This window comes from Stegostoma tigrinum, unplaced genomic scaffold (assembly GCF_030684315.1).
Source record: "Stegostoma tigrinum isolate sSteTig4 unplaced genomic scaffold, sSteTig4.hap1 scaffold_738, whole genome shotgun sequence".
Classification (NCBI taxonomy): Eukaryota; Metazoa; Chordata; class Chondrichthyes; order Orectolobiformes; family Stegostomatidae; genus Stegostoma; species Stegostoma tigrinum.
This window is the reverse complement of record NW_026728683.1, coordinates 16,534-30,982: the sequence shown is the minus strand read 5'-3', so window position 1 is coordinate 30,982 and position 14,449 is coordinate 16,534. Positions and strand designations below refer to the sequence as shown.

Below are 14,449 nucleotides of genomic sequence, written 5' to 3'. Positions count from 1 at the left end.
CTCCTCATGACGTTAGCACGCCGTGTGTATTGGGGTGGTGACACTTAGAACGTCTGCACGCCGTGCGTAGACGTGATGGCGTTCTGGATGGCGTCACCACGCCGGCGTGGTTCTCCATAAAAGGGGCAGGCCGCGCCCTGGGCGCCCTCTTTGCGGCGAGGAGCGAGGCTGGAAGGTGAGGCTCGGGCCGGGGGGCGGGTGAGCCGGGAGCCGGGAGCCGGGAGCCGGGAGCCGGGAGCCGGGAGCCGGGAGCCGGGAGCCGGGAGCCCGCTCTCATTGATCTCTCCCTTTATCCTTCTCCATTCAGGACCCGGAGCTTGGACCGAGTCCCTGTGAGCTGGAGGCAGACCATGGGCCGCCGACCTGCCCGCTGGTGAGAGGGGAGCGGGCCTGCGACATCGTGACCCCCCGCCCGTGCTGCTGCGGGGTGGGCTGTAGTTGTATAGATTCCCGAGTGCCGTCCTACTCTCTCCCCCCCCCCCCCCCCACCCCCCCCTCATAGTGAGTTCTCAGGGCTGCCTCACCAAGTTGAATAGCTGCTCCCCTCGCTGCTGCTGCCTGTCCTTAGGTAGTGCGGAGAGGTCTGCAGTGAAGCTGGGGGTTAGCCACACGTTGCAGGCACAAGATTGTGCTCTTCCCCCCAAGTTCCCTGTTAAACTGTTCCCCTTCCCAGTGAGTGCAGGAGGGAGCGATGCTGTAGCTTGGTGCTGCCTGCTGCAGCTGATCAGCTCCCCTGGATTCTACAGTAACTCTTTCAATGTAGTGGTCACGTCTCACTTACTTTTTCAGGCATTTCAGCAGCGTGTGAATTTGCCTCTGTTTGGGGTGCAGGGAGGGACGGGGCCAGGGAGCTGCCTGCTTGCTGTCACCGCCTCGTGTTGTGCCTCTAACTCTGTGTTGTCTTTCAGTTACAGATACTGTAAGAACAAGCCTTACCCCAAGTCCCGCTTCTGTCGGGGTGTCCCAGGTTTGTATTGTGCTGCAGTTTGTCCCTTCCTCTGATATGGCGCCCTCGCCCTAGTCTGACTGGGGGGGGGTAATGGACAAGTGGGACACTGTCATTCCACTTGTGTTGAAGTTATTTGAGATCGGGCAAGGGGTTGGGGGAGGGGGTGATGAAGGCTTTAATATTTCAGCCTAAGGCGCGCCCCCCCCCCCCCTCCTCCCCCACTTTGTGATGCTTCATTCCTGGTTGTGACTATTGATTTTCTTCTCCCTCACCACCCCCACCCACTGCAGATCCAAAGATCCGGATTTTTGATCTGGGGCGTAAGAAGGCGAAGGTGGATGAGTTCCCACTGTGTGGCCACATGGTGTCTGATGAGTACGAACAGCTCTCTTCTGAAGGTAAGTGGAGGTGGCAGTGTTCTTATTCGTAGAATGCCTACAGTGTGGAAACAGACCCTTCAGCCACACTGACCTGCAGAGCATCCCACCCGAACCATTCCTCTCTAACCCACTTAACCCGCACATCCCTGGGCACTACGGGACAATTTAGCACGGCCAATCCACCCTAACCTCTCATCTTTGGACTGTGGGAGGATACCAGAGCACACGGAGGAAACCCATGCTTACGGGGGGAATGTGCAAACTCCACACAGACAGTCACCCGAGTGTTGAAACAAATCCGGATTCCTGGCGTTGAGGTAGCAGTGCTAACCGCTGAGCCACCATGCTGCCCCATGGTGGAGACTGGGAATTCTTGGAACCGACCGTCCAGTGGCGTGGCAGCACGGGGCACCGCTCAGCATTGATATCAGGGTATGGATACCAGATGCTCGGTTGGGAAGTTTTGTATCTCTGGTTTTGCCATGTACCTCATGCTTCTACCCCCTCTCTCTTCTACCCCCCCCCCAGCTCTGGAGGCAGCCCGTATTTGTGCAAACAAGTACATGGTGAAGACTTGTGGCAAAGATGGCTTCCACATCCGGATGCGTCTCCATCCGTTCCATGTGATCCGTATCAACAAGATGTTGTCATGTGCTGGTGCCGATCGGTGAGGAATTGCACATCCAGTTGGTCATACCAACTTTGTGTGCAGGGGTAACAAAGTGAAGGCAAAAGCTATTTATAATGGGGGTGAGGGTGGTCTGGCTCTGACTGAACAGGGTGTAGTGCAGTGTACAGCTTTGTGCCCTCAGGGAAGGGTAGACTTTCACTGGAGATAGTAAGAATTCCTGATGCTGGAGTCAGTGAGTGTGAAACTGGAGAAGCACAGGAAGCATCAGAGGATCAGGAAAGCTGATGTTTCTGAAGAACGGTCCTGACCTGAAACATAAGCTTTCCTGTTCCTCTGTTGCTGCCTGATTCGCACTGGAGGTTGTTCAGAGAATGTGCCTTCAGTTGATGGCTGGGATGAAGGGGTCTGTCCTCCAGGATATTGCTCATAGCTGCTGAGACAATGCTTCGCCCTACCACCCCTCCCCAACCACTTGGGAGGAGACCTCCAACTGGGTTTTGTTATGGGATGAGGGTGTTGGTGACCAGGCAGTATTTATTGTCCATCCCCCTAATTGCCCAGAGGGCAGTTAGGAGCCAATCGCATTGCTGTGGGTCAGGGGTCACATGTAGGTCAGACCAGATAAGGATGACTCATTTCTTAATGAACGAGATGGTGTTTCCCTGCCATCAGTAATGGTTTTGTAGGCATCAGTAGACCCATAACATTTTTATTGAATTCCAATTCCACTGGCTGCATCCTGGGTCCCCAGAGCATTAGCTGGATCTCTAGATTAATGGCTTAATGGTATCATCACAGGGCCTTCACCTCTCCGAGGGTCAGAGGCTTGGATTCAGAATGAGGATCTACCAATGTAGATAGGTGAAGAGTTTTGATTGAGGGGGTCAAGGTAACAGGGAAAGCAGTCTGAATCAGATCAATGCAGTTGGCTTGAATGGCAGGGCACACCAGATGGACTGAATGGCCACCTCCTGTTCCAAACAGGTTTGATCTTTGGTTTTTAATTGTTTCAGGATTTTTGTGAAATAGTTTGACCTAATCCATTGTGTCCCCCCGACACCTCCCTGTCCTTCCTACAGGCTGCAGACTGGGATGCGAGGAGCTTTTGGCAAGCCCCAGGGCACTGTTGCCCGGTGAATATCGGGCAGGTTATCATGTCAGTGCGCACTAAAGTCCAGCACAAGGAGCATGTCATTGAGGCCCTGCGTAGGGCCAAGTTCAAGTTTCCAGGCCGCCAGAAGGTAAGTGAGGTTTTCAGGGGGTGGGAAAGCTGAGCTGAGGGATACGAGTCAGGACTCTCGGGGCCCATCCCCTTCCCACCTGGCTGTGCCCAGCTAGCTCTTTGCAGTCAATTAAGCCGACCAGCTTCTTGTGTGGAAGTCCTGGTGTGCAATGGCTGCATACAGTAAACACTCTCTCTGGTTGTGTACGCGCTCTGTTGGTCAGTACAGAGTGCCTTAAGGGACCTCTGAGACAGGCCCTGGCTGAACGTCATGTCAGGTATGACTCCCACTGGATGGAAATGTGTCTGGGCAGTTTTTATTCAATCTGTTTTCAGTCTCTCTCCTGACTGTTTTGATGGCTGACCCCTGTCTCTGTCTCCCTCAGATCCACATCTCGAAGAAGTGGGCTTCACAAAGTTTAATGCAGAGGATTTTGACGATATGGTGGCAGAGAAGCGGCTGATCCCTGATGGTTGTGGGGTGAAGTATGTTCCAGAACGTGGCCCCCTCAGTGTCTGGCGAGCCCTGCACGCGGTGTGAATGCCCCTGCACGCGGTGTGAATGCTCAGTCCATAGTGCAGCTTTTACCATTAAAAGAAATATCTTCATCCCCTGAAAACCTGTATGTCTGAGTCTACGCTCTGGGGTGGATGTGGAGCAGCAGAGGAGAAAAGGGGCAGGGGTAATGTTTGGGGGTGGGGGGGTGTCTTTCTCCTGTGTGGTCTTGGGAACACTGGTCTCTGGGGTGAGGTGGAGGTTCAGGGTAAATTTGGAATGGGGAGAGGAGCTGGACTGTGGGGGGTGCAGTTTGTGAAGAGGGAAGGGAGTTGGGGTGGGGGTGCCTGCACCAGTTTACATGGTAAATCTCATCAGAGCTGCCCCCAATCCCCCACACTCTGAAGTTTTATTCCATTTGAGACTCGGCTAACCTGTCTGTGTAGCTCCAAAATAACAAGCCAACCCACTCTTCCACATCAATAAACTTTTTACTTCCAACCATTTGAGGAACAGTCTCTACTCTCCTCTCCATTTCATGATTGGAGCTCCTCGCAATCCATGTTGCGAATCCGAAGGAAGCTTGGACTGTTGGCCAAGTGGGGCATGCCTGGGCTGCTTGCTGGGTGAAGGTCAGAGTTCACTGTGGGTGTCTCTTTCCACTTTAATTTCCACCTCCACTGGGTAGTGCTCACTCACTGCTCCAGCCTGTGGGATTGAAACATGATAGGACAGGTTAAAAGTGGAACTCTAGTCGGTCTATCAGTCAGCATGCACCTTGTCAAAGGGTGTGTTCCCACCTCGTCCTCAGACAGTCCAAACTCCACCTGGAAATGGAATGCTTTGGCTGATCCAGGCACAATAGTGCTGTGAAACTTGGATCCATGTGCAATCATCCTGCAAGACAAGGTGAAGGAGGTGGGGGTTAGTTTGACAGGCTGGTGAGGAATGACACTTAAACCTCAATGCCGATTTCAGGCCATTCAGCCCCTTGAAAAGGAGGGAAGGCTTTGCTGAAGCTACAAGGTGCTGGTCAGTGCAAAGCTGGGTTACTGCTGATTAGTTTTGAGGTCCCTTACATAAAGAAAGATGGCCTGTCCTTGGAGGCAGTCCAGAGGAGGTTCATTCAGCTGATCCTCAGTATGGAGGGGACCCTCTGGGGAGGTGTTGGTAAATTGGGCCTGTACTCACTAAGAATGAGGCCACCATCTTGAAAGACAATATCCTTGAGCTTGATGGGGGAGATGTGGTGAGTTTGGGGCCCCATCTCCACAGAAGGAAGTATGGAAGAGGGTCTGGAGGTTTTCTCCATGGAAAGTGGGAGTCGCTTTTTGGATTTGTTGGTTTGGTGGGGTGGAAAATGATCTTGGAGTGAAGAAGGAACATGGCAGAGGCCTGCAGTGAAGCATGAATGCTGGCATGGACTGAATGGCCTCTATCTGTGCCTCATGTTCCAGAGCTTCCTCCTTGCCGTCCCTCAGCCACTACTCCCCTGACCCCGTCGTCAAACTCTCCTTCGCGCTCTCGCTCTCTTCTTTCCACCCCCCTCCCCCCACTCACTGACTCCCAGAGCCTGACCTGTCATAGGCGCAGTGGGTACTCTTGGAGATGGTAGTGTCTTCCTCATCACCAATTAGCCAGTGGAAGCTGGGGTCAGTGCGCAGTCGGATGGTTTCCCAGTCGCTGTGTGAGACATAGCTGCGACCTGCATTCAGATCCCCCAGCAACATCACGTCCTAGGGCAGGGCGGGGGGAAGAGAGGGCAGTCAGGTCCTGGGGGGGAGGGGAGGTGTGTGGTGTGGTGATGCTATCAGTCACACCTGTCTTGGTTTTCTCTCTCTCTCCCCCTCCCCACACACGCCCGTGCTCTCTCCCCACACATGCCCGTGACCTCCTTACCTCGATGCCCCACTTCTTCCTAACTTCCAGGAAGACTTTGTAAAGCTCCTCCATCTCCTGCGCAGCGCTGTCTGGGGCGGTGTGCAGCCCGATCAGAACAAAGTCTTTGATTGCTAAGAAGACAGAAGCTAGCTTGTCACTTCAGTGTAGGAGCTGGGTCACAGCCACAAGCCAACAATTCCAGTCGTACACCCACGTAGCCAGCATCTGCCACTCTGCTTTCATGTACCTTCTTAGTCCCCTCTTCAAAGAACTCAGTCGAGTTGGTGAGACATGATTTCTCACCCACAAAGCCAAGCTGACTCTCCCTAATCAGTCCTTGCCTTTCCAAATGCATGTAGATCCTGCCTGCCATAATGTGCTCCAACAACTTACTCACCACGGATGTCAGATTCATGGGTTTGTAGCTCCATGGCTTTTCTTGCAGCCTTCATTAAGGAAATGCACAACGTTAGCTGCCAGTCTTCCAGCACCACCTCACTTGTTGCTGTTAATGACATAAGTATCTGTGCTAGTGGCCCCACAATATCCTGGGATACACTTGATTGGGATCCAGTGACTTATCTGCCTTAATGCATTTCATTTAAACAGTGACCTGCATTCCAGCAGGTAGTGCACAGGTGACTGAGCTGAGGTGCTGAATGACCTCCTCTTGCACATGGAAGCTTTTCCTGACAGATCAGAAGCTGTATCTGTGCCATAACTGCACGTAACTCCCTCCCCAAGGGTGAGAAACCAAGCTCTCAAAGATCAATTAGCTGTTGCCCCAGGACGCAACCTCAAATCCTTACCAGTTCGTGGAGAATGGAACCAAGTGCTGAACGGGCCTCGAGCGAAGACATCTGGGTTACCATTCTTGTTATCTTCATACTGGTAACTGTCTATAATCATGACTGAGTCTGACCTGAGGAGACAAATGCAACAACCTGAGGATGAAGCAACACCCCTCAAGTTCTCAGGCACTGTGGTAGAGTACCCCCCCCGCCCCCTGCCGGGAGTAAACGCCAATGTTCCTTTTGTCTTTCTGACCACTTACTGTCTGTGCACCAACACGTTCATGTCCTTGCACACCTAGATCCCTCTGCGCTGTTGAGGGTAATGCTGATGGTCCACAGCAGAGGTTGAAGACTGTGAGCTGACAGCTTCCAGCAGCTAACTGGGAAACACTCGCAGCTGTTCCCTGGGGACAAGGGTTTGTCATGTCAGGAGATGTTTTTTCAAACGGGCCGCCATTCCTTGGGGTTTTGAAGAGTGGGAGGGGGATTGACAGGGAGGAAATTGAGACGATCGTTCCCCACTGTGCGCCCCCCAGCCCCACATCATGTGGTGGAAAATTTTGAATGAAGGGGGCTGCCATTTTAGAATGAGGTGTCTCCAATTTCAAATGGAGATGAGGATGAACTCTGCCATCATACCTCAAGAACCTGGGGCTGGGTCAGTAACTTTCTTAAAGGCCTAGTTAAGAGTTTCGATCCTCGAGGAGAGGGTTGTTTGGGCGTTGGTGTGGGGGGGGGGGGGGGGGTTGGGATAGCAGAGTTGAGGCCACAACCCATAAGGGACAGGCCAATAAGAATGTGCCATTCAGTTATAGCTGATGTGTTTCTCAATCCGATTCTCCTTCTGTCTCCCAGTAAACCTCAATCACCAATCTTGCTGAGACTGGTGACAGAAGGCTGGAATGACATTGTCCTGGGTCCTATTTCTGGTGGAAGAAGCAACATAGCCCATCTCTGTCCTTTCTCACCCCATGACCCCCCCCCCCCCCCCCCCCCCCCCCACTAATACTTGCCCATTGCTGTGAAGTACCTGTAGACAAAGACATACTGTTCTTTGTAATGGCTGTGACCCAGCCTCTTGCTGGCTATGTAGCTGTACTTGTGAGTCCTGTCGAACCTGTGCGGAGAGTGGGAAGACGATGAGTCCCAACAGCATTGGCGAGAGCCTCCCTGGTGCCGGCTCGGTTGATGAAATTCCAATTAGCCCAAGCCTCATCCATTATACAGCTGCCTGGGAGACGAACCAGCTAAATATTTTCATTGGCATAGCTCTAGACCCATTCCACCCCTCCCTGGAAGGGTCAAGCATGTCTGCAAACCCATCGCACCCTTCCCCGGGAGCATCAATCCGAGCTCCAGACCCCATCCCACAATGGGAGGGCGACAGAGATAGGAAGGGGGCTGGAGGGGGTGACAGGGATAGGGAGGGTGTGTAGGGGGTGATGGAGATTGGGAGGGGTGTAGGGGGCTGGAGGGGGTGACAGAGATTGCGAGGGGGTGTAGGGGGCTGGACGAGGTGATGGAGATAGGGAGGGTGTGCAGGGGGCTGGAGGAGGTGATGGAGATAGGGAGGGGGTGTGGGGGTCTGGAGGAGGTGATGGAGATAAGGAGGGGGTGTAGTGGGCTGGAGGAGGTTACAGAGATTGGGAGGGGGGTGTAGGGGCTGGCTGAGGTGACGGAGATAGGGAGGGGGTGCAGGAGGCTGGAGGAGGTGATGGAGATAGGGAAGGGGTATCGGGGGCTGGAGGAGGTGACGGGAATAGGGAGGGGGTGTAGGGGGCTGGAAGAGGTGATGGAGATAGGGAGGGGTGTGTAGGGGGCTGGAGGAGTTGATGGAGATAGGGAGGGGTGTGTAGGGGGCTGGAGGAGGATGGAGATAGGGGGTGTAGGGGACTTGAGGAAGTGACAGAGATAGGGAGGGGGTGTAGGGGGCTGGAGGAGGTGACGGAGATAGGGAGGGGGTGTAGGGGACTGGAGGAAGTGATGGAGATTGGTAGGGGGCTGGAGGAGGTGACGGAGATATGGAGGGGGTGTAGGGGGCTGGAGGAGGTGACGGAGATATGGAGGGGGTGTAGGGGGTTGGAGGAGGTGATGGAGATAGGGAGGGGGTGTGGGGGTCTGGAGGAGGTGATGGAGATAAGGAGGGGGTGTAGTGGGCTGGAGGAGGTTACGGAGATTGGGAGGGGGTGTAGGGGCTGGCTGAGGTGACGGAGATAGGGAGGGGGTGTAGGGGGCTGGAGGAGGTGATGGAGATAGGGAGGGGGTGTAGGGGACTGGAGGAAGTGACGGAGATAGGGAGGGGGTGTAGGAGGCTGGAGGAGGTGACGGAGATTGGGAGGGGGTGTAGGGGGCTGGAGGGTGTGACAGATTGGGAGGGGGTGTAGGGGGCTGGAGGGTGTGACAGAGATTGGGAAGGGGTATAGGGGGCTGAAGGAGGTGACAGGGAAGGGATATAGGGGGCTGGAGGGTGTGACGGAGATTGGGAAGGGGTATAGGGGGCTGGAGGAGGTGACAGATAGGGAAGGGATATAGGGGGCTGGAGGGGGTGACGGAGATTGGGGGGGGTGTAGGGGGCTGGAGGAGGTGACAGCAATAGGGAGGGGGTGACGGAGATTGGTAGGGGGCTGGAGGGAGTGACAGGGATAGGGAGGGCGTGTAGGGGGCTGGAGGGGGTGACGGAGATTGGGAGGGGTTGTAGGGGGCTGGAGGATGTGACAGAGATAGAGAGGGTGTGTAGGGGCTGGAAGAGGTGACAGAGATAGGGAGGCATGTAGGGGCCGGAGGGGGTGCCGGAGATGAACAGGACTCCGGCGAGTTGTGAAACTATGGTGAAGTGGAAGTTGTGAGTGTAGTGAAAATTTGAGTCTGGAGAGCTCCTCTGCAGGCTCCAGCAGTCAGTGAGCTGTTATGGAGTTGCCTGGGGCTGGTGGGTGATCAGAGTCGGGTGGGTTGAGAGGGGTGGGAGATGGGGCTGGCGTCAGGTGAAAGACCCGTTCCTGGGGTGCAGTTGAACACCAATTATCTGTCAAGGAGAGAAAGAGTGCGTGATGTGGGAGAAGGTGTGTGCTGGGGAGGTGACTCACTGCTGGACGATGAAAGCAAAGTCTCAGAGAAAGTGGAAGAATTGAGCGATGTCAGGGGCACTTGGGCCCAGCTCCACGGTGAGAGGCCTGACTTTGGGGGCAGCCTCCAATGGGAAGGGGGTGTTGGAGGTGGGGGGTGGTGGTGTTGGAGGTGGGGGTTGGGGGGGGTGGTGTTGGAGGTGGGGGTTGGGGGGGGTGGTGTTGGAGGTGGGGGTTGGGGGGGGGTGGTGTTGGAGGTGGGGGTTGGGGGGGGTGGTGTTGGAGGTGGGGGTTGGGGGGGGGTGGTGTTGGAGGTGGGGGTTGGGGGGGGTGGTGTTGGAGGTGGGGGTTGGGGGGGGTGGTGTTGGAGGTGGGGGTGGGGGGGGGGTTGGCGTGGGGGTGGAGGGGGTGGTGTTGGCGTGGGGGTGGGGGGGCACACACAGCATCTCACCTGTTCAGCTCTTCGACGAGAGATTCAGTCACTTTGCCCTTGGTGTCACGAACCTCCATGATCAGGCAAATGTCACAGCGGCTCACAATCTAATTCGTTGTTCAAGCACACAGCGAGTGTTATTATAATGTGCAGGAGGGCTGTCGGGGGAGGTTACCGAGCATGGGCTGTGCGGATGGGTCTGTATGTGTGAACCAGGGGGAAGCAGTGGGACGTTCGGCCCACCTCGCTTGCACATTCTGAATGTGCTTTGTTGTGTAGGTCTTTGTGGGTCTGGATGGGATGTCCTTTGGAAGGTCAGCACTGACCCAACAGGCCGAATGGCCTGGTTTCACCACACTGTGGTGACTCCTGTGACAACCTCACCCAGAGAGACGTTTCGTGGATGGACTAGTGCCATCCAGGCCGTCGGCCTTCAGTGGTGGTACCATGAACTCAACGCCAAACCTCGCAAAACTGACCATGAATGGGGCAAAGGAGTGAACCTGAGGGGAGAACCCTCGGAGATGCAGGGCCAGAGAGACCCCCGTGCATGCCCTGCAGGACAGGGAGATGAAGGTATAACTTGGCTTTATTACTCAAGGCACTGATAACAAGATGGGGAAGGTATGATGAGACTGTACAACGTTGGTTTGGCCATAGCTGGAGTACTGTGTGCAGTTCTGGTCACCACACTACAGGAAGGATGTGATAGCACTGGAGGGGGTGCAGCGGAGATTCACCTGGGTATTACCTGGGATGGAGAGACTGGGCTACATAGAGAGGCTGCAGGGGATATCCTCAGGGCAGGAGAAGTCAGGCACGAACACGATAGGCCGAAGAGCCTCTTCCTTTGCTGTTATAAAACTCGACGACTCTCTAAAAACCCCTTCCAAAACCAAACACAGTTTTGACAGAATGAAGCAGCTTCTATTTCCTCACACTCTGAAAAAACCGCAGAAAGTTGCAAAGCTCCTTCCAGCCCCTGACAAGTTACTCACTGCTGCGGTTTAACGCCTCACTCCCTCAGCTCTGACCCTCTGACAGCGCCCGCTCCCTCAGCTCTGACCCTCTGACAGTGCACACTCCCTCAGCGCTGACCCTCCGACAGTGCACACTCCCTCAGCGCTGACCCTCCAACAGTGCCTGTTCCCTCAGCACTGACCCTCCGAGAGTGACCACTCCCTCAGCACTGACCCTCCAACAGTGTGGTGCTCCCTCAGCACTGACCCTCCGACAGTGCGGCACTCCTCAGCACTGACCCTCTGACAGTGCCCACTCCCTCAGCACTGACCCTCCGACAGTGTGGCACTCCTCAGCACTGACCCTCTGACAGTGCCCACTTCCTCAGCACTGACCCTCCGACAGTGCCTGTTCCCTCAGCACTGACCCTCCGAGAGTGACCACTCCCTCAGCACTGACCCTCCGACAGTGTGGCACTCCTCAGCACTGACCCTCCGACAGTGTGGTGCTCCCTCAGCACTGACCCTCCAACAGTGTGGTGCTCCCTCAGTACTGACCCTCAGACAGTGCCCGCTCCCTCAGCGCTGACCGTCCGACAGTACCCCCTTCCTTGGGTGTGAAAAGCCAGTGTTCCGATGATAGGTGGCTGGTGGTGAGGAGTTGGGACCATTGGGTGTGTGTTGGATGCTTTTCAGTGGGTCAGTACGCCTCGATTGGGCCGAATGGCCATATTGCACACTTTCAGGATTGTGTGATGCTCTGAAGGTGAGATTGAAGGGATGGACATTTACAGACCTTGACGATGATCCCCATCACCCTGGATTTTGCAGCTTTGGAAGGCCCCAGGCACTTGGCATTGAAGGAACAGATTTGGAAGGAGAGGACACCAGGGCAGACGGCCAGAATGCACAGCACCAGACAGCACTTCATTGCCAACTTCTATCTGAATCGGCAAGAATGAAATTAAAGTTCACCAGTTCCTCTTGTAACTTCTTCCACCTGAACCCGAATGCACCCTAACCCTAACCCTAACCCAAACCCTAACCTGATCACTGCATGTACCTGCACCTTCACCATCGAGGAGAGCTCCCAGGTCATTCAGCAACATGCAGCATCGGGCAGTTGACCAGCTGACCAGTGCAGGGATGGGGAGGGGTGGGCATGGCTTGGCGGGCATGGTGTCTGTGTGAGAGTTCGCTAACATTACCCTCCCATCTGTTCTCCAACCCAGCAGCCCCAGGCCCTCCCCACATCCACATCTTCTCCCTCCCTAACATTGCACTCCTGACACCCACATCCTCTCCCTCCCTAACATTGCACTCCCGACACCCACATCCTCTCCCTCCCTAACATTGCACTCCCGACACCCATATCCTCTCCCTCCCTAACATTGCGCTCCTGACACCCACATCCTCTCCCTCCCTAACATTGCACTCCTGACACCCACATCCTCTCCCTCCCTAACATTGCACTCCCGACACCCACATCCTCTCCCTCCCTAACATTGCACTCCCGACACCCATATCCTCTCCCTCCCTAACATTGCGCTCCTGACACCCACATCCTCTCCCTCCCTAACATTGCACTCCTGACACCCACATCCTCTCCCTCCCTAACATTGCACTCCCGACACCCACATCCTCTCCCTCCCTAACATTGCACTCCCGACACCCATATCCTCTCCCTCCCTAACACTGCACTCCCCACACCTGTATCCTCTCCCTCCCTAACATTGCGCTCCCCACACCCGTATCCTCTCCCTCCCTAACACTGCACTCCCCACACCCATATCCTCTCCCTCCCTAACATTGCACTCCCGACACCCGTATCCTCTCCCTCCCTAACATTGCGCTCCCCACACCCGTATCCTCTCCCTCCCTAACATCGTGCTCCCCACACTCACATCCTCTCCCTCCTTAACATTGCGCTCCCCACACCCACATCCTCTCCCTCTCTAACATCGTGCTCCTCACACCCATTGCCTCTCCCTCCTTAGCATTCCACTCCCCACACCCATATCCTCTCCCTCCCTAACATTGCACTCCCGACACCCATATCCTCACCCTCCCTAGCATTGTGGTCCCCACACCCGTATCCTCTCCCTCCCTAACTTTACGCTCCCCACACCCGTATCCTCTCCCTCCCTAACATCGTGCTCCCCACACCCATATCCTCTCCCTCCCTAAGATCGCGCTCCCCACACCAACATCCTCTCCCTCCCTAACATCTTGCTCCCCACACCCACATCCTCTCCCTCCTTAGCATTGCGCTCCCCACACCCACATCCTCTCCCTCCCTAACACTGCACTCCCCACACCCATATCCTCTCCCTCCCTAAGATCGCGCTCCCCACACCAACATCCTCTCCCTCCCTAACATCTCGCTCCCCACACCCACATCCTCTCCCTCCTTAGCATTGCGCTCCCCACACCCACATCCTCTCCCTCCCTAACACTGCACTCCCCACACCCATATCCTCTCCCTCCCTAAGATCGCGCTCCCCACACCAACATCCTCTCCCTCCCTAACATCTCGCTCCCCACACCCACATCCTCTCCCTCCTTAGCATTGCGCTCCCCACACCCACATCCTCTCCCTCCTTAGCATTGCGCTCCCTACACCCACATCCTCTCCCTGCCGAACATTGCGCTGCTGGGGGCAGGTTGCAGGTGGCAATTCCTGCCCGGTCTCTGTGTCTGTCTTTGCCTGCCCTGTTTCCTTCTATTCCTCCCTGGCACTGACAAACCTTCTTTCCATGGCCACCTCCCTTACATGATGAGCCCTGCACCAGCTCACCCCGCTGCTCTCCTCGAAGTGGAACTCACCGTCAGCCAATTTAATCAGTCCCCTGGTGACTCGAGTGCTGGCCTGAATGTCCAGTGGCCAGCGCAGAGGCTATTCACCGTCCCCAACGGCAAACTAATGCTGACACGACGCACAGTCAGCAGATGGAAACTGGAGAATGTGTTTTCTCTTGTGTCTGTGTGTCTCAGTGTGAGTGCGTGTGTGTGCGCGTGAGTATGTGAGAGTGTGTGTGGTAGAGTGAGAGGGGGTGTGTCGGAGTGAGTGTGTGTGGGTGAGTGAGAGGGTGTGTGTGTGTGTGTGTGTGTGTGTGTGAGAGGGTGTGTGTTGGAGTGTGAGTGTGTGGGTGGGTGTGTGTGTGTTTGTGTGTGTATGAGAGGGTGTGTGTGTGGGTGAGTGAGAGGGTGTATGGGTGGGGGTGTGTGTGTGTGTGAGAGAGAGTGAGAGGGTGAGTGTGTGTGTGGGTGAGTGAGAAGGTTTGTGTGTGTGTGAGAGGGTGTGTGTCGGAGTGAGAGTGTGTGTGTGTGTAGGTGTGTGTGTGTGTATGTGTGGGTGAGTGAGAGGGTGTATGTTGGAGTGTGTGTGTGTGTGTGTGTGAGAGAGAGTGAGAGGGTGAGTGTGTGTGTGTGTGTGGGTGAGTGAGAGGGTGTGTGTTGGAGTGTGAGTGTGTGTGTGTGTGTGAGAGAGGGTGTGTGTTGGAGTGTGTGTGTGTGTGTGTGGGTGTGTGTGTGTGTGTGTGTGAGAGAGAGTGAGAGGGTGAGTGTGTGTGTGTGTGTGTGTGTGTGAGAGGGTGTGTGTCGGAGTGTGTGTGTGTGTGAGAGGGTGTGTGTCGGAGTGAG

General features: G+C 55.3%; 2 protein-coding genes and 1 non-coding gene across 3 annotated transcripts; 2 read left to right on the top strand and 1 right to left on the bottom strand.

Annotated features, from left to right (window-relative positions):
- The first annotated feature begins 106 nt into the window (after positions 1–106).
- rpl10 (ribosomal protein L10) lies at positions 107–3,802 on the top strand. Its single transcript, XM_059644352.1, is given in 9 exon segments — positions 107–175; positions 308–373; positions 909–967; positions 1,240–1,347; positions 1,858–1,996; positions 3,040–3,092; positions 3,095–3,201; positions 3,569–3,587; positions 3,590–3,802. Coding segments are annotated over 8 exon segments (642 nt in total). The 5' UTR covers positions 107–175; positions 308–350; the 3' UTR covers positions 3,724–3,802.
- On the top strand, positions 3,303–3,439 carry LOC125450096 (small nucleolar RNA SNORA70). The gene has a single exon (XR_007247015.1). It is a non-coding gene; the product is annotated as a small nucleolar RNA SNORA70 (small nucleolar RNA).
- Positions 3,803–4,272: 470 nt separating the features above from the next.
- On the bottom strand, positions 4,273–13,932 carry LOC125449950 (deoxyribonuclease gamma-like). The gene is made up of 9 exons (XM_048525874.2): positions 13,634–13,932; positions 11,604–11,751; positions 9,867–9,955; positions 7,384–7,470; positions 6,369–6,481; positions 5,578–5,690; positions 5,257–5,414; positions 4,479–4,575; positions 4,273–4,386 (listed from the first exon to the last, which is right to left on the bottom strand). The coding sequence occupies exons 2-9, from the start codon at positions 11,736–11,738 to the stop codon at positions 4,312–4,314; spliced, it is 867 nt and encodes a 288-aa protein (XP_048381831.2). The 5' UTR covers positions 11,739–11,751; positions 13,634–13,932; the 3' UTR covers positions 4,273–4,311.
- Between the last annotated feature and the right edge of the window lie 517 nt (positions 13,933–14,449).

Excerpts from the sequence above, each read along its gene's own strand:
- LOC125449950 (XM_048525874.2), bottom strand. The coding sequence starts at position 11,738 with ATGAAGTGCTGTCTGGTGCTGTGCATTCTGGCCGTCTGCCCTGGTGTC. Across the intron at positions 9,956-11,603 it reads TGATGGGGATCATCGTCAAG|ATTGTGAGCCGCTGTGACAT; the intron begins GTCTGTAAATGT and ends ACAACGAATTAG. Across the intron at positions 7,471-9,866 it reads CTCGTCGAAGAGCTGAACAG|GTTCGACAGGACTCACAAGT; the intron begins GTGAGATGCTGT and ends CTCTCCGCACAG.